Source organism: Bombina bombina, unplaced genomic scaffold, assembly GCF_027579735.1.
Source record: "Bombina bombina isolate aBomBom1 unplaced genomic scaffold, aBomBom1.pri scaffold_78_1, whole genome shotgun sequence".
NCBI classification, from domain to species: Eukaryota; Metazoa; Chordata; class Amphibia; order Anura; family Bombinatoridae; genus Bombina; species Bombina bombina.
In genome coordinates, this window is record NW_026511871.1 from 1,275,076 (window position 1) to 1,299,578 (window position 24,503).

At 41.3% G+C, this 24,503-nt stretch overlaps 1 protein-coding gene across 1 annotated transcript in view; it reads right to left on the reverse strand.

The window, feature by feature from the left end:
* LOC128643990 (protein sidekick-1) overlaps positions 1 to 24,503 on the reverse strand; it is a 164,738-nt gene that overhangs the window by 45,403 nt on the left and 94,832 nt on the right. The window contains exon 7 of the mRNA XM_053696758.1: positions 3,138 to 3,302. Coding sequence (XP_053552733.1) covers positions 3,138 to 3,302 — 165 coding nt within the window. The remainder of the gene's footprint in view (positions 1 to 3,137; positions 3,303 to 24,503) is intronic.

The following is a 24,503-nucleotide window of genomic DNA, read 5'->3' on the forward strand; positions in this document are numbered from 1 at the left end:
CTACACATCTTCCCCCAGGTTTATCTTTTCATCTCATGGTAAGAGAGGTCACTAGGGATGCTACACATCTTCCCCCAGGCTTATGTATTCATCTCATGGTAATAGAGGTCATCAGGGTTGCTACACATCTTCCTCTAGGATTAGCTATTCATCTCATGGTAAGAGAGGTCACCAGGGCTGCTACACATCTTCCCCCAGACTTATCTATTCATTTCATGGTTATCTATTCATCTCATGGTAAGAGAGGTCACCAGGGATGCTACACATCTTCCCCCATGCTTATCTATTCATCTCATGTTGAGAGAGGTCACCAGGGATGCTACACATTTCCCCCCATGCTTATCTATTCATCTCATGGTAAGAGAGGTCACCAGGGATGCTACACATTTTCCTCCAGGATTATGTATTCATCTCATGGTAAGAGAGGTCACCAGGGCTGCTACACATCTTCCTCCAGGCTTATATGTTCATCTCATGATAATAGAGATCACCAGGGCTGCTTAATATCGTCCTCCAGGCTTATGTATTAATCTCATGTTAATAGAGGTCACCAGGGCAGCTAAACATCTTCCCCCAGACCTTTTTTATTCAGATCATGGTAAGAGAGGTCACTGGGGCTGCTACACATCTTGCTCTAGGCTTATCTATTCGTCTCATGGTAAGAGAGGTCACCAGGGCTGCTACACATCTTTCCACATGCTTATCTATTCATCTCATGGTAAGAGAGGTCACCAGGGCTGCTACACATCTTCCCCCAGGCTTATCTATTCATCTCATGGTAAGAGAGGTCACTGGGGCTGCTGCACATCTTGCTCTCGGCTTATCTATTCATCTCATGGTAAGAGAGATCACCAGGGCTGCTACACATCTTTCTCTAGGCTTATCTATTCATCTCATGGTAAGAGAGGTCACCAGGACTGCTACACATCTTCCCCCAGGCTTATCTATTCATCTCATGGTAAGAGAGGTCACCAGGGCTGCTACACATCTTCCCCCAGACTTATATATTCATCTCATGGTAATAGAGGTCACCAGGGCTGCTACACATCTTTATCCAGGCTTATGTATTCATCTCATGGTAAGAGAGGTCACCAGGGCTATTACTCATCTTCCTCCAGGCTTATCTATTCATCTCATGGTAAGAGAGGTCACCAGGGCTGTTACACATCTTCCTCCAGGCTTATCTATTCATCTCATGGTAAGAGAGGTCACCAGGGCTATTACACATCTTCCTCTACATTTATCTATTCATCTCACGGTAAGAGAGGTCTCAGGGACTACTACACATCTTTCCCAGACTTATCTATTTAGCTCATTGTAAGAGAGGTCACCAGGGATGCTACACATCTTCCCTCAGGCTTATGTATTCATCTCATGGTAATAGAGGTCACCAGGGCTGCTACACATCTTCCTCCAGACTTATCTATTCATTTTATGGTTATCTATTTATCTCATGGTAAGAGAGGTCACCAGGGATGCTACACATCTTCCCCCATGCTTATCTATTCATCTTGAGGTAAGAGAGGTCACCAGGGATGCTACACATCTTCCCCCATGCTCATCTATTCATTGCATAGTAAGAGAGGTCGCCAGGGATGCTACACATCTTCCCCCATGCTTAATTATCTATTCATCTCATGGTAAGAGAGGTCACTGGCAATGCTACACATTTTCCTCCAGGCTTATGTATTAATCTCATGATAATAGAGGTCACCAGGGCTGCTTAATATCTTCCTCCAGGCTTATGTATTCATCTCATATTAGAGGTCACCAGGGCTGCTAAACATCTCCCCCCAGACCTTTTTTATTTATCTCATGGTAAGAGAGGTCACCAGGGCTGCTACACATCTTCCCCCATGCTTATCTATTCATCTCATGGTATGAGAGGTCACCAGGGATGCTACACATCTTCCCCCATGCTTATCTATTCATCTCGAGGTAAGAGAAGTCACCAGGGATGCTACACATCTTCCCCCATGCTTATCTATTCATCGCATAGTAAGAGAGGTCACCAGGGATGCTACACATATTCCCCCATGCTTATCTATTCATCTCATGGTAAGAGAGGTCACCAGGGATGCTACACATTTTCCTCCCGGCTTATCTATTCATCTCATGGTAAGAGAGGTCACCAGGGCTGCTACACATCTTCCTCCAGGCTTATGTATTCATCTCATGGTAAGAGAGGTCACCAGGGATGCTACACATTTTCATCCAGGCTTATGTATTCATCTCATGGTGAGAGGTCACCAGGGCTGCTACACATATTCCTCCAGGCTTATGTATTCATCTCATGGTGAGAGGTCACCAGGGCTGCTACACATATTCCTCCAGGCTTATCTATTCATCTCATGGTAAGAGAGGTCACCGGGAATGCTACACATTTTCCTCCAGGCTTATGTATTCATCTCATGATAATAGAGGTCACCAGGGCTGCTTAATATCTTCCTCCAGGCTTATGTATTCATCTCATGATAATAGAGGTCACCAGGGCTGCTAAACATCTCCCCCCAGACCTTTTTTATTCATCTCATGGTAAGAGAGGTCACCAGGGCTGCTACACATCTTCCCCCATGCTTATCTATTCATCTCATGGTAAGAGAGGTCAATGGGAATGCTATACATTTTCCTCCAGGCTTATGTATTCATCTCATGATAATAGAGGTCACCAGGGCTGCTTAATATCTTCCTCCAAGCGTATGTATTAATCTCATGATAATAGAGGTCACCAGGGCTGCTAAACATCTTCCCCCAGACCTTTTTATTCAGATCATGGTAAGATAGGTCATCGGGGCTGCTACACATCTTTCTCCAGGTTTATCTATTCAGCTCATGGTAAGAAAGGTCACTGGGGCTGCTACTCATCTTCATCCAGGCTTATCTATTCAGCTCATGGTAAGAGAGGTATATCAGCCTACTTCATGTCCATCCCCAGACTTATCTAATCAGCTTATGGCAAGACTAAGACATTTAAAGTATACATACCAGCTCTGTGAGTAACCCCAAATTTATTGAACTATCTAAATTTAAGACAGTTCTATGTGGCTGCAAAATGTCCTACCCCAGACCTATCTATATGACTAACAGTAAGATAGGTCTTGCCATCACTAGTTGAGAAGAATCCACATTTTTCTTACCTGACACAGCAGCAGATGCCAAGCTTGGTTCTCCATAACCCACTGCATTTATTGCAACAACCCGGAATTCATAGTTCACTCCTGGTCTAAGCTGATCCAGACTAATTGTGCATGATGTGGCTCCTCGGGGTATGTCTCTCACAAATATGTCCCAGAGACCTTCATCTGAAGAAAAGGACATTTACTCTGAAATTGTTATCATTAAGCAAGATAAAAACCCTATTGGCTCTGGGTGCACTCTGTAATAATGATACTGCTAGAAAAAAACCTAACACATTAACAAGTGCTTTACTTCATAACTGTATTACTTAGCAAAGCGCACACTAATGTACCATGTACAGCAGCATATCTGAAGCATTATAAATGAGCTCATTCATGCACCAGACATGACATCAGGAGATGCCGGTGTATCCATCAGAGCTAATTTATACATAAACATATCTCTGCCTGCTGTAAGCATCAGTTAAGCAGGAAAACAAAATGTATGCTTACCTGATAAATTTCTTTCTTTCCGGATATGGTGAGTCCACAGCTTCATCAAGTACTGTTGGGAATATCACTCCTGGCCAGCAGGAGGAGGCAAAACTGTTAAGTATCACTTCCCTTCATATAACCCCCAGTCATTCGACCAAAGGGAAATGGAGAAAAAAGAAGCAACACAAGGTGTAGAGGTGTCTGAGGTTTAGTCAAAAATAACTGTCTTGAAATAAAGGGTGGGGCCATGGACTCACCAACTCTCTATTCAGCCCTGTAGTCTGAAAAGCAAACAATTAAACTTCTCAACCAGAGAAAAGAGAATTAGCAGTGAGAAAACAAACAAAAACAGAAGAACAAATATTAAGCACGCACACACGTTCCTCAAGACATAAGAAAGAGGATACAGAGAGGGAACAAGCAATTCCCAAACAATATTTCCACTTAGGATAAATAACCGCCTTATCTGAAATAAGATAAAGCAAATCACACTGCAAAGCAAAGAGTACCTAAACTCTCCGAGCAGAAGATATAGCAAAAAAAAAAAGAAAAACTTCCAAGATAGATCTTTAAATCTAACAAATGCAATGGCCCAAACTGAGCCTGCTGCAAAAACTTAAAACCAAGGTTAAAACTCCAAGAGGAGCAACAGACTTAAACACACACCTGATACTAGCCAGGGTCTGACAAAAAGATAACACGCCTGGCACATCCACCAGACACACTGGTGTAAAAAAGATAACGCAAAAATTTACCCTTTAGAGAACTGAATGACAAACTGTCCTCCAGACCTTCCTGGAAAAAGGGTAAAACCCCTAGAAATCCTGATCCTACTTCCAAGAGTAGGCCTGGGATTCACACCAATCAGGGAATTTACACTTTACCTTATGGTAATAGTTACCAGTAAAAGACATGCGATCCTGAACCATGGTCACAATGACCGATTCAGAAAAACCACACTTAGACAGAACTAAACATTAAATCTCCAAGCTTTAGATAGCTTCAGAGAAAACAAAAGAAGGATCCTGAATTAGAAGGTCCTTCCTCAGGAACAACCATCAAGGTGGAAGAAATACATCTCCACTAGGTCTGTATATGTCAGAGTATTTCAGTTATGCTGCTTTTCCTTTAAGGTGTACTAACCAATCACAGGTACACACTCCCTTTATCACACCTGCTCACACCCCCAAGCTTTGCTTAGTAATTTGTAAAACTCCCTGAGAGACATACTTGTTCCTGAGCTAACTACCAATTTAACTATACTTTAAACAACCTAAGGATTTCAAAGTACTATTCAACTATTTCTATCTGTGTGAGCAAACCTAATCTAATCCTTTCAGAGTGTTTATTTATATTTCAGACTGATTCAGCCTTTCTGTTTCATCTCTCCCTGAACCGGATGCCTGCAGTTTTCACAGACTTCCAGCTGCACTCAGCTAATCAGACTGCAGCCTGTTCCACATTTTCAGACTGATTTACCTAACTAAGGAGTGTAATATCCAATCTCATCAAAGGTAACTCTCAAACCTTGTTCCATAATTGTTTCAGCTTTAATAATGTCAGAAATCCTTCTGAGCTCTGGATAAGTGATTGTGGTGACATCACACTCCAAACACCGCGCCTCTCTCCCTCAACACAGGATCTCATCTCTGCATGTCAGCTGCAGCTTCAACTGAAGGGAGACAAGCATATCTGATCTGGTTAGTTAACTAAAGTATAAGATTTCTATGTCTAATGACTGTATGACTACTACTTGCATTTATTCCTGAACTACAAAGTACCTTGCTAACTTACTAATTTCCTGTGCTGTTTGTATCTGACTGTTAGCTAAACAGTTCAGAATCCTACCAATATTAAAAGGCTTAATTTATACCAAATCAACCTGGTGTCACTTCACATAGTGTTCACTTTCTGATTTGGTGTTACAAAACACAATTTTATTGTCTTTAAATTTAACAGTTACTCAAGTTAATACTGTTAATGTAACAGTATACCAGATCCTGCGAAACTATGCAGGAACAATTAAAATACCTATGCTCATTCCTATTAGATACGAGCAATGACTCGTGGAAGGAGAGCAAACTGAGGAACAGGGATGCCAGACTGAAATCTCAAGGAACAGCCAGGGTATTTAACAGAGCAGCCTGCTGATCTGTTGACCTAAAACATAACTTGGTGTACTGCCATCTCCAACCCCCCCCCCCCATTTGAGGGTTAACATGGAGAACACCTCCGGGAAAAGCGTCAACTCCCTGGAACGAAAAATCTGACTGCTCAAGAAGTCCGCTCCCGGAATTCACTCCTGAAATGTGAATAGCGGAAAAACAATGAACGTGAATGTCCGCCCACCGAACAATCCATGCCAATCATGGCAAAGGAACTCCAGATTCCTTCCAGCTCCAAGATGGTTATGATTAGAGCAGACTCTCCCAGGTCCATAATCATCAACCCAACAGGCTAGCGACCATGGTCCCTATTACTCAGGAAGGTCTCCAGAAGCATGTACCCCGAGACAGAAGTTCCTAAAAAAAAAAAAAAAAAAGGATTCTGGAGAAGGCGGATAATGATCCCGCTACCTCTCTCAGGCTAAGTGAGCACTCTACCACTAATTCCCCTCTCTGATCTACAGGGAAGAATCTCATGATGACAGATCTAGATCTATCCTCTGAGACAGACCATAAAATCCCCGGTCCACTATCTGAACATGTATAACCGTAGACATCTCAGATGGAATCAAGCAAAGGACAGATGTCCAATGAAGCAACTATCAGACCAATTACCTCCAAACATTGAGCCACTAAAGGGTCAACCAGTAGAGTACTGAAAGAGGCAGGAGGAAGGAATCCTCTATTTTCTGACCTCTGACAATTTTTTTTCCAGAGATAGGGAAATTAATATGGTCCCTAAGAAACTACCCCTGTAGCCAGAACAAGGGAACTCATTTTCAGAATAACTTCCATCCGTTGAATGAAGAAAGAAAACAAGATCTCCGTATGAGAGTTTGCTTGTTGAAAAGATGGTGCTTGAACCATTATGTCATCCAGAAGGCACCACAAAAATTCCCCAAAACCCGATGGCAACCGCGGCAAAGCCAAAGGGATGCTCCACAAACTAAAAGTAATTGACCGAAAGGCAAATCTCAGGAACTTGAAGATACACATTCTCCAGGTCTATGGTCATCATGAACTGACCCTCTTGGACCAAAGGAAAAAATGGAACCAATGGTGTCCATTTTGAAGGACAATACCCTGAGAAAACTTATTGAGACACTTCATGGTTCCAGAAGAAGAGGGAATTTTTCATCTTATCTAGACATAAACAGGAATGAACAGAATCCTAGAGCGTGTTCCCTTACGTTCCTTACGTATCACTTACAGAAAAAAGAGGTCCCAAACGCACAACAAAAATGCCTCACTGTTATCTGGCCTGTAGATAAATTTGAGAGTAGGAACCTGCCTCCGGGAGGAAAAATATGAATTCTATATAGAAACCCTGACATACGAAGTCTGTAGCTATCTGGACCATCTCATATCCATGTTTGAAGACAAACAGAGAGATGCAGCCCCCCACTTGGTCCGATCCCGGAATGGGGGCAAACTCTCAGAATACTTTTAGCCGCCCAGAGGTCAACCTTGGGAGGGGGGAACTGTCATGCCCACATCGAGTCTTGAACTCTTGTCTCTCAGATTGTATTCCAGTGACTTACCACTGAGCTATTAGCGGGCTTCTTCCTGTCAGATCGGGACCAAACAAGGTCTTACCCTTGTAAGGAAGCGCCAGAAACTTGGAGCCAGGGGAAAATCCACTAGCCAAGATAGTCACAATGCCCCAGTGGACTATTACAGCGGAGCCAGAAAGCTAAGCTCCTGGCTGAAAGACTGGCATGGTAGCATCAGAAATAGAAGAATTCTGTACCGGATCTCAAAGTAGCCCCTACCAAAAAGGAATCAGACAAGGCATCGCACCAATAAGATGTCACAATTGTTCCATGTGAGCCTCCAGCTTAGTCTATTGATCCTGAGAAGAGCAGCTATCCTCTCTAGGGATCGTAATTCTCTTAGCCAGAGTAGGAATGGCACCTACTATTTAGGCACTGTGCGCCAAGATAATTTATGGAGACAGCGTCAGAAAACATCCTTTAAAAGACAGGAGACGGGGAAATAGTTAACCCTGATTTTCCTCATTCCTGCGAAAAATCTCCTAGCACGGTCTAGAACAGGAAAACTTCCACAGAAGAATCCTAGGATTTAGAAAGTTTACTAGATTCTTAAGAATTGACAACGACAGGTGTATCGGAGTCGCCATAACCTCCTTTAATAATACACAAAGGAGTTAAAGCTAAAATCTGAAGGTTACTACTTCAGCATTAGATAAAGGAATTATACTGTCCGAATCTGAAACATCACCCTCAGAAGGCTACCGAAATATCCTCCTCATCAGGCTTATGAGAGAGGCAACCTGTGTAGCAAAGTGGAACAGAAACCTTACTATCTGAATTTCTAAATTTCCTCTTGCATTTTCCCTCAACAAAGGAAAAACAGATAATGCTGCAGATACCACAGCAAAATACTCCTCCAGGAGATTGAGAGGAACCGCAGGGCACTGCAGGTGGCGCCATTGAGGCTTGGGACAATAGAAGAGGAAGCTGTGGCATTGCCTGAACAGCATCATCCTAAGAGACATTGGGCTCAGGGATAACCATCTATCAAACTGTGCCACAGAGCATAACCAGGCTTTAACAAAAACACAGAGACACCCATGTCCTGGCAATTTAAATATTTATATACCTGACAGAAAAGGTATGAGTCACACCTGGATGTTGTATCTCGAATAGCTCAATCATATATACATTTCCTAGGCTGGAAATGTAATCCAGACTTCCATTATACAAAAAGATTACCACTAAAATTCAGTGGCATTGGATAACTACAGTGGCATTCATTTTTAAATATAACTCTGTTATCCTGTATGAAGTGATGAGTGCATGATCACAAAGAGAGCTGTGAGACTTATATTTTATTCAGTCATTGGGCCATGAGCCTTTAGGTATGCAACATGAAGTCTGACAGTACAACATAGCTCCGATATGAGGAACCATCCCCCTCAGAGATGCCGCTCTTGTTAGACATATGTTCAATTTTGACATTGCTCCGTTCCATTGGAGAGAAAAAAGAAGGTGTGGACACATGACAGGCTCATAGAGAGCCAACACAAATGGTGCTTCTCCGCTACCAACGAAGAAGGAGGCGGGAACACTAGCCTGCACAGAAATGAAGCGCTCAGCTAATACTAACCTTGCTCTTCATTCTGTCAGCAGAGAAAGACAGACGCAGCGTGCTGAAAAGTAGCCAAAATATAGCAAAACATACGGCTAGATTACGAGTCTTGCGTTAGCCTTAAAAAGCAGCGTTGAGAGGTCCCAACACTGCTTTTTAACGCCCGCTGGTATTACGAGTCTGGCAGGTACAGGTGTACCGCTCACTTTTTCTTCCGCAATGTTGAGAGGTCCCAACACTGCTTTTTAACGCCCGCTGGAATTACGAGTCTGGCAGGTACAGGTGTACCGCTCACTTTTCTTCCGCAACTCGAGCTTACTGCAAATCCCCTTATGTAAATTGCATATCCTATCTTTTCAATGGGACTTGCCTAACGCCGGTATTACGAGTCTTGGAAGAAGTGAGCGGTACACCCTCTCCTGTCAAGACTCCTACCGCATTTAAAAGTCAGTAGTTAAGAGTTTTATGGGCTAACGCCGTAACATAAAACTCTTAACTAAAGTGTTAAAAAGTACACTAACACCAAAAAACTACCTATTAACCCCTAAACTGAGCCCCCCCCCCCCCCACATTGGAAACACTTAAATAAAGTTTTTAACCCCTAATCTGCCGACCGGACATCGCCGCCACTTTAATAAATATATTAACCCCTAAACCGCCGCACTCCCGCCTCTCAAACACTAGTTAAATTTTATTAACCCCTAATCTGCCGTCCCTAACATCGCTGACACCTACCTACATTTATTAACCCCTAATCTGCCGCCCACAACGTCGCCGCTGCTATATTAAATTTATTAACCCCTAAACCTAAGTCTAACCCTAAGTCTAACCCCCAACTTAAATATAATTTAAATAAAACTAAAGTTACTATCATTAACTAAATAATTCCTATTTAAAACTAAATACTTACCTATAAAATAAACCCTAAGCTAGCTACAATATAACTAATAGTTACATTTCCTAGTTAAAATAAGTACAAATTTACCTGTAAAATAAACCCTAATGTAAGTGTTACGGTACCAACAGGATACCAAGGGTTAATACCAGGGAACAATGTCCTGCATACAGAATCAGCATTTCACAACCTCGATCAGTTTCCCTGCAAACATGAGACCAAGCTCCACATTTCAGGTTTAAAAAAGAATATATTTATTAAAGGCTGAATGCCTAGTATTTATACAGGTTTTGACCCCAGATGGGGGGGTTGAATATAACCCTGGCTTCAGGTTACAGAGGGCATTGGTTAAACAGTAAAGCAAACATATGAACAATGCATCAAACCTCTAAGAATTGTCTATTCACAGGTAAAACAGATTAACATATTAAGTACTCAGACAATCTGATGTTGGGCAGTCTAGTTAACATAATCACACAAAACCCAATCAGTTTACCTAGACAGACTCCTGAGACACAATCAGATCTTAAACATACATAGAATACATCTTATTACAGAATATAGGAACAGTTCTTATTAGCTATAAAGTCTTTTATGCCCACTTGGCTTATAGAGTCACAATTGCTCCCACAAGGGGCACTCACACCCTGTACCCATCCTGTATTTATGGATACAGGGTGACATAGACATAAGACAGAGTTATGAAAGTACATGGGGTGTCCAGCATATAAAATTCCATATTTCCATGTAGTCTCTGGGTATCCTTAAGCCCATGTACCTCCAGCCCAAAGAATGTTCCATAACAGGCCCTCCAATGTACAGTGGCGAGATTGGTTTTGTCACATCTCTCCCCTTTTCCAAACAGACTAACAGGGTATCTGACCTCCTGCCGGTCAGTGCCCTGGTTAGTCCAGCAACCCACCCATAAAACACAATTAGTAGTACAGCCCACCCACAATAAATGGTTACTACACCTGAGTACGGGGAAAACTTGTCCATGTCCAGGTGCCTCACCACAGCTGTGTGGGGGACTGGTACGCTGAATTGGTGGGTTGCGAGGTGGGCAGAGACCAGCTGTACTCTGCCCGGGTGCCAGCACTACCATGGAAGTAGCCTGGTGGGAGCCTGGTTGCTGGAGGGGGAGACCGATCGTCTCCCCTTTGGCTAAACAGCCGTGTTGCTGGGGGACAGGACCAACTGTCCCTACCCCTTGTAACGCAGCCTGCCGCTGGGGAATGGAGTCTGGGCTCCCAATTCCCTGTATATTCCTCTGTTGCTGGGGGACAGGACCAACTGTCTCTGCCCCCTGTAACTCAGCCTGCCGCTGGGGAATGGAGTCTGGGCTCCCAATTTCCTGCATATCACTCTGCTGCTGGGGGACAGGACCAACTGTCTCTGCCCCCTGTAACTCAGCCTGCCACTGGGGAATGGAGTCTGGGCTCCCAATTCCCTGCAGGACCGGTGGAGAGACCTCGGTCCCATCTCCACCGGCCACCTGGGGTCCTTCCCAGTAAATCTCCACAATATCTTCCCAGCTGGATGGGTCTGGATCTGGGTCTTTCACCTTGCTGTCCTGCTGAGCCTTCCCAATGGAGTGGAAGAGATCTCGGTAGTCCTGCTCCAGTTCCCACTCCAGGGCTGCTAAGTGAGCCAGGTCTGGCTCTACTTCATGGGGGTCAGCCCAGTCATGCCTAGCCTCCCTCTCATAGAAAATGTCCTGAAGTCTGGTCTGCGCAGGGCTCCCAAAGTCAGGTTCTGCAAAGGACTCCCATAACAAGCCAGGACCATCAAACTCCTCTCCCTCTGGTTTGTCATGCTCAGCTGTCCAGGGTATATACTGTGCCATATACCACCAGAGCGCCTGGTAGGCATGTCAGTTTGCTGGGACAATCCATCTGTATTCCCGTTATGAGAGAGAATTCCTGTCCATACAAACAAGGGTTCAAATTCCTCAGTGCCCAGACCAGGGCCAAACAGTCCTTCAAAATCCCATCAGCTTCTTTACGAGTTTTCTGTACCTGCTCTTTATAGGTATCCACAATCCCTTCATACTGACATAGGGTGCCCTTGAGTTGCTGCACCTCACTATGAGCCAGCGTCAGCTTCTCCTCAAGTGTCGCTAAGTTTGTCTTTAAGGTTTCATGTCCCACTCTCAAGCTGGTGTTTTCTGCAGTCTGTCGGTGCAGCTTGTCTAGCAGAGATTCACGTTCTAAACGTGCTTTTTCCTCTGCGCTCCTCTTCTCCTTCATCAGCGCATTGTAACGGGACCTCCACATATCAATAGCGGATAGAGATTTACTGAGCTCAGCGTCCTGGGGCTTAGCAGCAGGTGGGTCAGTCTCTGCTGCACGGATCTGGGCACGGGTAGTCACAGAGTTAACATCAGCGGGACCCATAGGAGCGTAGGCAGAAACAAGGGGGGCCAAGTCATTTCCAAGAAGAACATCAGCAGGTAAGTCCTTCTTGACCCCCACATTCACAGGTCTAGCGCCCACTCCCCAATCCAAATGTACCCTGGCAACAGGTAGGCTGAACACATCGCCCCCTGCTACCCTCACAGGCACAGTGTCTCCAGTGTACTGTTTCTCAGACACCAAGTTCTTTTGAAGCAAGGTCATGGTAGCACCAGTATCCCGTAGACCACTGACCTTCTTCCCATTCACTTTAACCAGTTGCCGGTTATTCCGGTGGGCAGCTTGCACAAGGTCTGCCTCATGTAGGATGCTCCAGCATTCTTGCGCCTCTACGTAGCGGGCCGCAGGCTGAGGATTACGTGGGATTCCGCCGGCGGGTCTTCTCCAGGACTGCGCTTGGTTCGCTGCGTTTAGGGGACACTCTGGTCTTTTGTGCCCTAGTTGCTTACATCTAAAGCACCGAATAGGTTGTGAGTAGCACCGCAAATTGAACAGGGCTCTCTGAGGGTAGTTCGTGGCCGGAGGCCGTGTGGTATAGTGGTGCGCCGGGGTTTGGTAACTGGCAGCTGCTGGGGTGACTGGGGGTCTGTACTCCACTCTAGCAGGGGGCTTAGTGGTAGCAGTGTCCAGTTTGCGGGCATCCGTATACTCATCTGCCAAGCGAGCCGCTTCCTGCAGGGTGGAGGGTTTACGGTCCCGAACCCACTCTCGAACTCCTGCGGGTAACTTGTCGAAGCAATGTTCCAACAGGAATAGCTGCAGCACCTCTTCCCCAGATATGGCTTGGCACCCCGCTATCCAGTGAGCTGCTGTGCGGTGCACCTTACATGCCCACTCAAGGTAGGAATCTCCAGCTAATTTAACAGTGTCTCTGAACCGCCTCCGGTATGCCTCCGGTGTAACCGCATACCTGGAGAGCAGAGCCTCTTTTACAGTATTATAATCCCTGACTTCCTCATCTGGAATGGCCCGAAAAGCCTCTCTGGCCCGGCCGGATAATTTTCCAGATAATATCGTGACCCAGTCCTCTGCGGGTACCTTGTGTAGTGCACATTGCCTCTCAAAATCCGCAAGGTACCCATCAATCTCTCCTTCTGTTTCCAGGAAGTTTTTAAAAGCTGCAAAATTTACTTTTCTCTTTTCCATCTTAGTCAGTATTGTAATAATCCCCCTCTTCCTGAGGTTACTGGCTTGTGTAGTTGCTCTTCTGGGCGATAAGGTTCATTCCGTCGCTTGCCACCAATTGTTACGGTACCAACAGGATACCAAGGGTTAATACCAGGGAACAATGTCCTGCATACAGAATCAGCACTTCACAACCTCGATCAGTTTCCCTGCAAACATGAGACCAAGCTCCACATTTCAGGTTTAAAAAAGAATATATTTATTAAAGGCTGAATGCCTAGTATTTATACAGGTTTTGACCCCAGATGGGGGGGTTGAATATAACCCTGGCTTCAGGTTACAGAGGGCATTGGTTAAACAGTAAAGCAAACATATGAACAATGCATCAAACCTCTAAGAATTGTCTATTCACAGGTAAAACAGATTAACATATTAAGTACTCAGACAATCTGATGTTGGGCAGTCTAGTTAACATAATCACACAAAACCCAATCAGTTTACCTAGACAGACTCCTGAGACACAATCAGATCTTAAACATACATAGAATACATCTTATTACAGAATATAGGAACAGTTCTTATTAGCTATAAAGTCTTTTATGCCCACTTGGCTTATAGAGTCACAATTGCTCCCACAAGGGGCACTCACACCCCTGTACCCATCCTGTATTTATGGATACAGGGTGACATAGACATAAGACAGAGTTATGAAAGTACATGGGGTGTCCAGCATATAAAATTCCATATTTCCATGCAGTCTCTGGGTATCCTTAAGCCCATGTACCTCCAGCCCAAAGAATGTCCCATAACAGGCCCTCCAATGTACAGTGGCGAGATTGGTTTTGTCACAGTAAGTTACAATTACACCTAACACTACACTATCATTAAATAAACTAACTAAATTACCTACAATTAATTACAATTAAATTAAATAAACTAAAGTACGGAAAAACCCCCCACTAAATTATAGAAAAAAAAAAATAATTACAAGAATTTTAAACTAATTACACCTAATCTAATCCCCCTAATTAAATAAAAAAGCACCCCAAAATAATAAAAATCCCTACCCTATACTAAATTACAAATAGCCCTTAAAAGGGCATTTTGCGGGGCATTGCCCCAAAGTAATCAGCTCTTTTACCTGTAAAAAAAAATACAATACCCCCCCAACATTAAAACCCACCACCCACACACCCAACCCTACTCTAAAACCCACCCAATCCCCCCTTAATAAAACCTAACACTAACCCCTTGAAGATCACCCTACCGTGAGACGTCTTCACCCAGCCGGGCACAAGTGGTCCTCCAGTGGGGCAGAAGTCTTCAGCCGATCCGGGCAGAAGAGATCCTCCAGATGGGCAGAAGTCTTCATCCAGGCGGCATCTTCTATCTTCATCCATCCGGAGCGTGTCCATCTTGAAGCCAGCCGACACAGAGCATCCATCCAGACCAACGACTACACGACGAATGACGGTTCTTTAAATGACGTCATCCAAGATGGTGTCCCTTGAATTCCGATTGGTTGATAGGATTCTATCAGCCAATCGGAATTAAGGTAGGAAAAATCCTATTGGCTGATCCAATCAGCCAATAGGATTGAGCTCGCATTCTATTGGCTGTTCCAATCAGCCAATAGAATGCAAGCTCAATCCTATTGGCTGATTGGATCAGCTAATAGGATTTTCCTACCTTAATTACGATTGGCTGATAGAATCCTATCAGCCAATCGGAATTCAAGGGATGCCATTTTGGATGATGTCATTTAAAGGAACCGTCATTCGTCTTTAGTCGTCGGTCTGGATGGATGCTCCGCGTCGGCTTGCTTCAAGATAGACCCGCTCCGCTTCGCCTGGATGAAGACTTCTGCCCGTCTGGAGGTCCTCTTCTGCCCGGATCGGATGAAGACTTCTGCCCCTCTGGAGAACCACTTGTGCCCGGCAGGGTGACGACGTCTCACGGTAGGGTGATCTTCAAGGGGTTAGTGTTAGATTTTATTAGAGTAGGGTTGGGTGTGTGGGTGGTGGGTTTTAATGTTGGGGGGGGATTTATAATTTTTTTACAGGTAAAAGAGCTGATTACTTTGGGGCAATGCCCCGCAAAAGGCCCTTTTAAGGGCTATTTGTAATTTAGTATAGGGTAGGGATTTTTATTATTTTGGGGGGATTTTTTATTTTATTAGGGGGATTAGATTAGGTGTAATTATTTTATTTTTTCGATAATTTAGTGTTTTTTTCCCCCCGTACTTTAGTTTATTTAATTTAATTGTATTTAATTTAGGTAATTAATTTAATTATAGTGTAGTGTTAGGTGTAATTGTAACTTAGGTTAGGATTTATTTTACAGGTAAATTTGTATTTATTTTTACTAGGTAGCTATTAAAAGGCTCATAACTATTTAATAACTATTGTACCTAGTTAAAATAAATACAAACTTGCCTGTAAAATAAAAATAAATCCTAAGCTAGCTGTTTTTCACTATTCAAATCTTTCTCTGTTCTCTCTCATTCCCTTCTTAAGCACTTTGACACTTTTCCTGTTTCCCACTTTAATCCTGTCACCTCTTAGTTTTTGATCCCTCTTACTCACCTCAGCCAGATGTGTTTTATGGCTACCGAAAGTCTCTTGTGTCGCTATGTGTTTTTTTATATCAAGAATTGAGAAAAAAGTTTAGGAAACCAGATACTTTTGGTGGAGTATGTGAGTGTGAGTAAGTGAATGAATGTATGTGTGTAACTATGCATGTGTGCATGTATGTGAAGCCCCAAAACAGTAGTAGTAATCATTTTAAAAATATTGAGTTAATATCAGTCTAATTTCAGGTTCTGTATTATCTGTATAAACTAGGATTATTTGTGGTGTCCTGCTATACAGATGCCGGAGGGTTAGTATTTTAATCTTTACTTGCTTATTTTGTTCATGTGCTATAAAGCTATTCTTCCACCAAGGATGTGCTTGAGAAGAGGATAAGGGAGATACAGAGCTTGATGATTTAACCTACATAAAGAAAATATTATGGCTAAATTATAATACTATTACTGGTACTTTAACTATGTGTTTACCCCCTTTGTGGGTGGAGCTGAGGGGTGGGGCTTTATTTTAAGGGGTGAGGTCTTGCGCCCCACCATCTTGAAAATTCACCAGCCGCCAATGATTTTATATATATATATACACATATATACACACACACACATATATATATATATATATATATATATATATATACTATACTAAGTGTGTGTTTCTCTGGAGTATCATAGCCATTGCCTCCCCAGTCTCTGACCTCACCGCACGTCACTGATATTCACTGTACACATACATACATACATACATACATACTCACTGTACACATAAATACATACTCACTGTACACATACATACTCACTGTACACATACATACTCACTGTACACATACATACTCACGGTACACATACATACATACTCGCTGTACATATACATACATACTCACTGTACACATACATACTCATTGTACACATATATACATTCTCACTCTACACATACATACCTACATACTATGGGTCATATTTTTCAAACTCCGTATGGAGCTTGATGCCCCGTGTTTCCGTCGAGCCTTCAGGCCGCTGCTCCATAACCTGTTCGTCTGCTCTGAAGCGGCGGACAGACATTGCCAGAAATCAACCCGATCGAATACGATCGGGTTGATTGACACCCCCTGCTAGCGGCTGATTGGCCGTGAATCTACAGAAGGCAGCATTGCACCAGCAATTCACAAGAACTGCTATTGCAATGATATGCTGTCGGCATTTATCGATGTGCAGCGGACATGATCTGCTATATCGGATCATGTCCGCTCGCACAATCATAAATTGGCCCCTATATGGCAAAAGTTTTGCATAAATGTTATCCATTTACACTATAAATATAATCCTGTTAGGATAATACCAGTAGATGTTGTTGTATAAACAGACACACTAAATATCCACCAATAGATGTTGCTGTATAAACAGACACGCTAAATATCCACCAATAGATGTTGTTGTATAAACAGACATGCTAAATATCCACCAATAGATGTTGTTGTATAAACAGACACACTAAATATCCACCAATAGATGTTGTTGTATAAACAGACACACTAAATATCCACCAATAGATAATGTTGTATAAACAGACACGCTAAATATCCACCAATAGATATTGTTGTATAAACAGACACGCTAAATATCCACCAATAGATATTGTTGTATAAACAGACATGCTAAATATCCACCAATAGATAATGTTGTATAAACAGACACGCTAAATATCCACCAATAGATATTGTTGTATAAACAGACACGCTAAATATCCACCAATAGATATTGTTGTATAAACAGACATGCTAAATATCCACCAATAGATGTTGTTGTATAAACAGACACGCTAAATATCCACCAATAGATGTTGTATAAACAGACACGCTAAATATCCACCAATAGATGTTGTTGTATAAACAGACACGCTAAATATCCACCAATAGATGTTGTATAAACAGACACGCTAAATATACACCAATTTATGTTGTTGTATAAACAGACACACTAAATATCCACCAATTTATGTTGCTGTATAAACAGACACACTAAATATCCACCAATTGATGTTGCTGTATAAACAGACACGCTAAATATCCACCAATAGATGTTGCTGTATAAACAGACACGCTAAATATCCACCAATTGATGTTGCTGTATAAACAGACACACTAAATATCCACCAATTGATGTTGCTGTATAAACAGACACGCTAAATATCCACCAATAGATGTTACTGTATAAACAGACACGCTAAATATCCACCAATTGATGTTGCTGTATAAACAGACACGCTAAATATCCACCAATTGATGTTGCTGTATAAACAGACACGCTAAATATCCACCAATAGATGTTGTTGTATAAACAGACACGCTAAATATCCAACAATTGATGTTGCTAGACAGTTTTATCAAACCTAACCGTAAAGTGTCAGTGTGTTAATGCGGTTGATGTATAGGCTGCTGAACAGCAAAGGTCAAGTGTAACCCCCATCAGTATATCCTCCTAATAAATATAATCCCACACTGGTGTTCTGTCAGATTTTGCTACCCTTTCAGTGTGCATGCGCACAATTACTGCATTCCATATATGTTGTAAAGAATGTGTTGAATGCATTGATGAATATGTGCGCTCATGCGCACTGAAAGGGTAGCAAATTCCGACAGCTAGATAGCAAGTCTTACAGACAGTTAATGAATTTAGGAGTCACCTTTAATTGTGATGATATATGGAGCTGGAAATTACTATTGGAGAAACTGTTTTGTTAAGTTTATGTACATATTGAGGGTGTGTGCGGCATGAATTCGCAGACAAGGCGTTGAGACCTAGCCGTCTGAATTTTCTACACATTCAGTGCACATGAGAGCACATACATTACCGCATTCCACACATTCTGCTTTACAACATATGTGGAATGCAGTGTCATAAGTGTGCGCATGCGCACTGACAGGGTAGCAAATTCCGATGTTCTGTCAAGAACTGCAATTCATTGAAAACTGAAAACTGACGTCACTTCCGGTGAGTCTTCTATTTTCACTCTCTATTTTGCCTATGTCTGGGGGACGCACCGCCGATCCTCTGGCATACACCCCAAGTAAACCCTGGAGAATGAGGTTTACAAGGGGGGCTTTGTCCCCCTTGAAACCCCCAGGCGGAGGCAAAATAGATAGTGAAGATAGGCGATTACAGTGCCCATCTGATTGGTTGTGAATCCTGTCACTAACTGGACACGTACCAAAAAGATGTATGGAATCACCGGAAGTGACATCAGATTGCAGTTTTCGATGAATTGCAGTTCTCGACAGAACACCGGCGGGTAGCAAAAATCCGACAGAACACCGGCTGCATGACTTTTAATGTGGCATGCAAGATCGTAAGTGTAAATGAAATACTTTGAATATTCCAACTTTATCTAAGCCAGATATTAATAAATTACGAAAAAGAAGCTGCTTAGCACTTAAGCGGTACTGTGATTAAAACTAGATGGCGCAATGGCGTTCCACACATGTGGAAGGTACAATCGTTCACTTAGTAATCCCCATTATATCACAGGGTATTGAAAAATTGCTCCTAATGTTTTTACTTGTTACTACTGATACCAACTATGCATTATGAATTAAAAAGAGGATCCCATTTATCCTCATGTGAGCTCCCCTAACATGTTTCTCGTGACCGCTTTGTCAAAGGCGGAGCCAATGCCCGAGTTAACTGTTTATCTAGGGCAGTGTTTTTCAACCAGTGTGCCGTGGCACACTAGTGTGCCGTGAGAGATCCTCAGGTGTGCCACGGCAGACTGACAACAGTGTGACATATTTTTTTAAACTTTGCTTGTTTTTTACTCCCAGTGCAGGGGTAGTTTGTAGGAGGCATGGCATAACAGCACAATACATACAGTATGTGTGTGTTTGTGTGTATATATATATATATATATATATATTGTATTAGGCTACAATGTGTGATTTTTTTTAAATTTGGGGATGGTGGTGTGCCACAGGATTTTTTAATGTAAAAAAGTGTGCCACGGCAAAAAAAAGGTTAAAAATCACTGATCTAGGGAAGGCAGTAGATGACATCAGTCACTCCTAGTGCCTCTCAATTGGATGAAATGGATGTCAATCATATGGAAAATGATGTTAAGAAATATATTGTATAGTAAAGTTGATACAATGTTATTTAAACATTGGAGAGACATTCAGTGAGAATTAAATTATGTTATAATAGTGAATATTAAGTAACTATTAGTGGTAAATTTTATATATCAAACTCAATACAAAATATACAAAAAAATATGTATATTTATAATGTGAATACAAATATGTGTGATATGATATTGGGCATGTGTTATAAATAGAGTGATTAAAAAAATTGTGAAAAAATGTTTGTGAAAAACCTTCAATAAATGATTATATTTTATTCCACTTAAAGTTATTATTAAATGCGTGTATTTAAGAATAAGAAATAACTTTTATGTACCCCACTTGTTCAACACTTTGTAACCAAACATGAAGGAAAATGTGACACATTAAATGGATGGTCATGGAAACTATTAAAGATTCCAAGAGAGGTGGTGACAAATTTCAGACTATCACGTCAAGAGATGTTTTGGATCTTTAGGCTACAGACCAAGATCTCTAAGGGGTAAAATTCAGAATACGATTTTATTAATTACTGGTGTCAGCCTAAACCTCAGAAATTTTGCACAATTAACATCGGTCTAATTTGACACTATATTGATGTAAGTTCCTTTTTGTATAGAGCCCAATATGACTTGTAGGGATCACTCCATCTTTTGTACTTATAACAAGTGGTCTATATTTAAGGAGTCAGTCACTTTATTTTATTTATTTTGTTTAAGTGAGTTCACTTTTATTATTATTATTTTTTGTAAGCATTTTTGAACATATATTATGACTCAGTTAAAAGTAAATTAAATGAATACATTATTGTAGTCTTGCTAAGGGTTTCAATGTATGCTATGAATAACCTAATGCAGCTCCATAACGGGTTAATATTGATTACTCTGGTGTGCCTTTTTGCCCTGACCAATCAGAGAGTTGTGCAGGGCTTTTATGTAGTTTTTAATGGCTATGAGTACAGTGTCTAACCGAAACGCGTCAGCCTGTTTGTGAGGCACACAGATATGCTTATCCTATGAACGTTTAATGGAAAAATAAAAGTTATATTTTATTTAAATACATAAATGGACTCCCGGCATTCCTTTTTTTCAATTATTCTGGATTGCCAGCAGCAGCCGGTGAGTTTCTTTCTGCAGTTGAACTCTGTCACATACCAAATACCGAAGGCAAGAGGGATTCACTGCTGAGCCCAGAGAGAGACCAGCTACGACATCACAGCAGCACGACACGCCCATTTGCACACAGTAGACGGACAAAGGTTCTGGGTGGCGGTCGGCAAAGCACAGAGGAGAGACGCTGGTCTGGAGCCAGCAACTGACTCGAGTAGCATACATCTTGGGGTCGTAGACAACGGAGCCTGGTAAGGCACTCTTTACTTCAATTGTGATACGATGAGTATATATGTATGACCCCTGAAACAGAGCGCCTTTTAAATGGATGGGAATGTGTGTATTTGGATAAGTGGAATATCCCAACACTGATTAATTGATACAGAGTTCATTGGTGACTGTTTGGAAAACCTTTTTGTTGATTGTGAATACTTAGGAATAAGAGCAATAGAAATGATATCATTATTATGATAGTGTATGTGTACCAAAGTGATGATAATGACAGAATAATAAGGGAATACAGAAATAAGTTTCCCTATAAGTGACAGAATAGTCAGTAGTGAAAAGCTATATAGTGAGCATCATAAAAAACTAATATTAAGAGGTTATAATTATTTTCTCCATTACAACTTCTTGAAATATATGTGAGCAAAAATAATATCAGTTTCAAATATTCAAGGTCATTATTACTAAAACGTCTAATTCCCTATTGTCACTTGTAATTAACTTAGTCCCTCCCATCAATATATTCACTCGAGTTTTCATTTCTAGAAAACAGTAAAAGCTATTTTGTGCCTACCGTTCGGATATACAGTAGATAAATCCACTTGCATTCTGTATGTCATTAGGCTTATTCCAAATTGCCTCCTCTAATGCCTAGGGAGATTTTCTCCAATTATATCATTTTTATATTTTTTTTCTGCATTGATTTCTATGGGGGGATACGTGAACATGCACGCGATAGTCTAAGTTCTGCTTTTTGCGCTCTTCGGGTTAGCATGAAAACAGTTTACTTTTAACTCATAATACAAGCGCAACCTGACACAATTAATGCTTAAGCAGAGCGTTAAATATGTTAAATAACGTAATCTGGCCCTATATTTTTAGCACTTTTGAACATAATTTGTAATGCACATGATGGGGCATATTTATCAAGCTCCGTATGGAGCTTGATACCCCGTGTTTCCGGCGAGCCTAAAGACCTCCGCTCCATAACCTGTCCACCTGTTCTGAGGCGGCGGACAGAAATCAACACGATCAAATACGATCGGGTTGATTGACACCCCCTGCTAGCGGCCGATTAGCCGCAAATCTGCAGGGGGCGGCATTGCACCAGCAGTTCACAAGAACTGCTGGTGCAATGATAAATGCCGAGACCGTATGCTGTCGGCATTTATCAATGTGCAGCGGACATGATCCGCAATATCCGCTCATGTCCGCTCGCACCATCATAAATAGGCCCTGATGTATGAATCTATTTTACTATCCATTTTATTCAAAATTGCTGTTAAAAAAAACAACTCTTGGACTCTTGCCAATATGAAAGAAATGAATTTATCAGGTAAGTTCTTACATAAATTATGTTTTCTTTCATGTAATTAGCAAGAGTCCATGAGCTAGTGACGTATGGAATAGTAATACCCAAGATGTGGTAGTCCACAGAAGAGTCAATAGAGAGGGAGAGATAAAATAAAAATAGCTATTTCCGCTGAGAAATTAAATCCCAAAAAAATAATAAGTTTTTCTATAAATTTCAAGAAAAAAACTTAAAACATAAGCAGAGGAATCAAACTGAAACAGCTGCCTGAAGAACTTTTCTACCAAAAACTGCTTCCGAAGAAGCAAATACATCAAAACGGTAGAATTTAGTAAATGTATGCAAAGAAGACCAAGTTTCTGCTTTGCAAATCTGATCAACTGAAGCTTCATTCCTAAAAGCCCACAAAGTGGCAACTGATCTAGTAGAATGAGCTGTAATTCTCTGAGGTGGGGCCTGATCCGACTCCAAATAAGCTTGAAGAATCAAAAGCTTTAACCAGGATGCCAAGGAAATAGCAGAAGCTTTCTGACCTTTCCTAGGACCAGAAAAAAACAACAAATAGACTAGAAGTCTTCCTGAAATCTTTAGTAGCTTCGACACAATATTTCAAAGCTCTTACCACATCCAAAGAATGTAACGATTCATCAAGAGAATTCTTAGGATTCGGACACAAAGAAGGAACAACAATTTCCCTACTAATGTTGTTAGAATTCACAACCTTATGTCAGGGTACCTGTGAATAGCATTAAATAAACTACATATATATCTATATATGAAAATTATACTATATTGAACAAATATCTGCTGTATTGAATGATTAGCTACATTAATACATTTAAAATATGCTCCAAAAATCTCAGAATAAAAACCCTGTTTCTTTTATTGCAGGCATCAGATTAAACAGAGAATTCCCAATGTGAAGAGATGTACATACAATACGTTGCTAAATGTATAGGAATTACTTCATGATATGATACTGGAGATATACTCGTGTTTGATCTCAAATTGTACATTTTCAATTATATTAAATGGGATATATATGTTGACCAGATAAGTTTATTAATACAAGAAATTATAGTATATTGAACAAACATTTTAAGGTGAGATATTAAGATGTAGCAGTATTGATAGTGAGACTGCATTTCTAGTTATCTGCTGCCCCCTCGTGGATTAAAACTGGTATGACAGCCAAACGAGTTGACTGTTTAAAACACATGCAAATCCAAATAAGCCAATCAGGGAGGCGTCTCCCAAATAACAAATCACAGACAAGCCCTGTGGTGCGTATCCAAAAAGGTTCACTAATTATTAGGATAAAAAGGGGTGGGGTGTATCACATGATATAACCTCATGCAAGAGGAAGGAAAAGGGTCTTTGCTGCTGAATTGTGACTGACAAACTCTTGCCTTGGAATCCAGTCTCTATAAAGCAAATCTGGGCCTAACTTCCTTATCCATATTGCAATACCTTTCTTCATATGAGGTGAACTTCAATTTTATCTGGTAACGTATAAAACGTTATTTCATACTATAATATTTAAATCAAAGGTATCTGGTTGCTACAGTTAAATTGCAGCTAGTAATTTAAAAGAACATATTTGGTGTTTTAAGTTATATCCATAGTCCTGTGCAGTCTTAGCTAGTCACATTAATATTAAATCATTTTACTTGCTAGATAAAGGTCTTTTGTATTTCATATCACTAAGTCAGGCTTATTATTGTAAGTAAAGTTATTTGCAGCTATATATTTATTTTAAAACTTGTTTTATGGTGACTAAATAAGAGGTTATTTCAGCTCAGATAAATTGGCATATAAATTGGATGTTAAAGTATTTTGTTATATT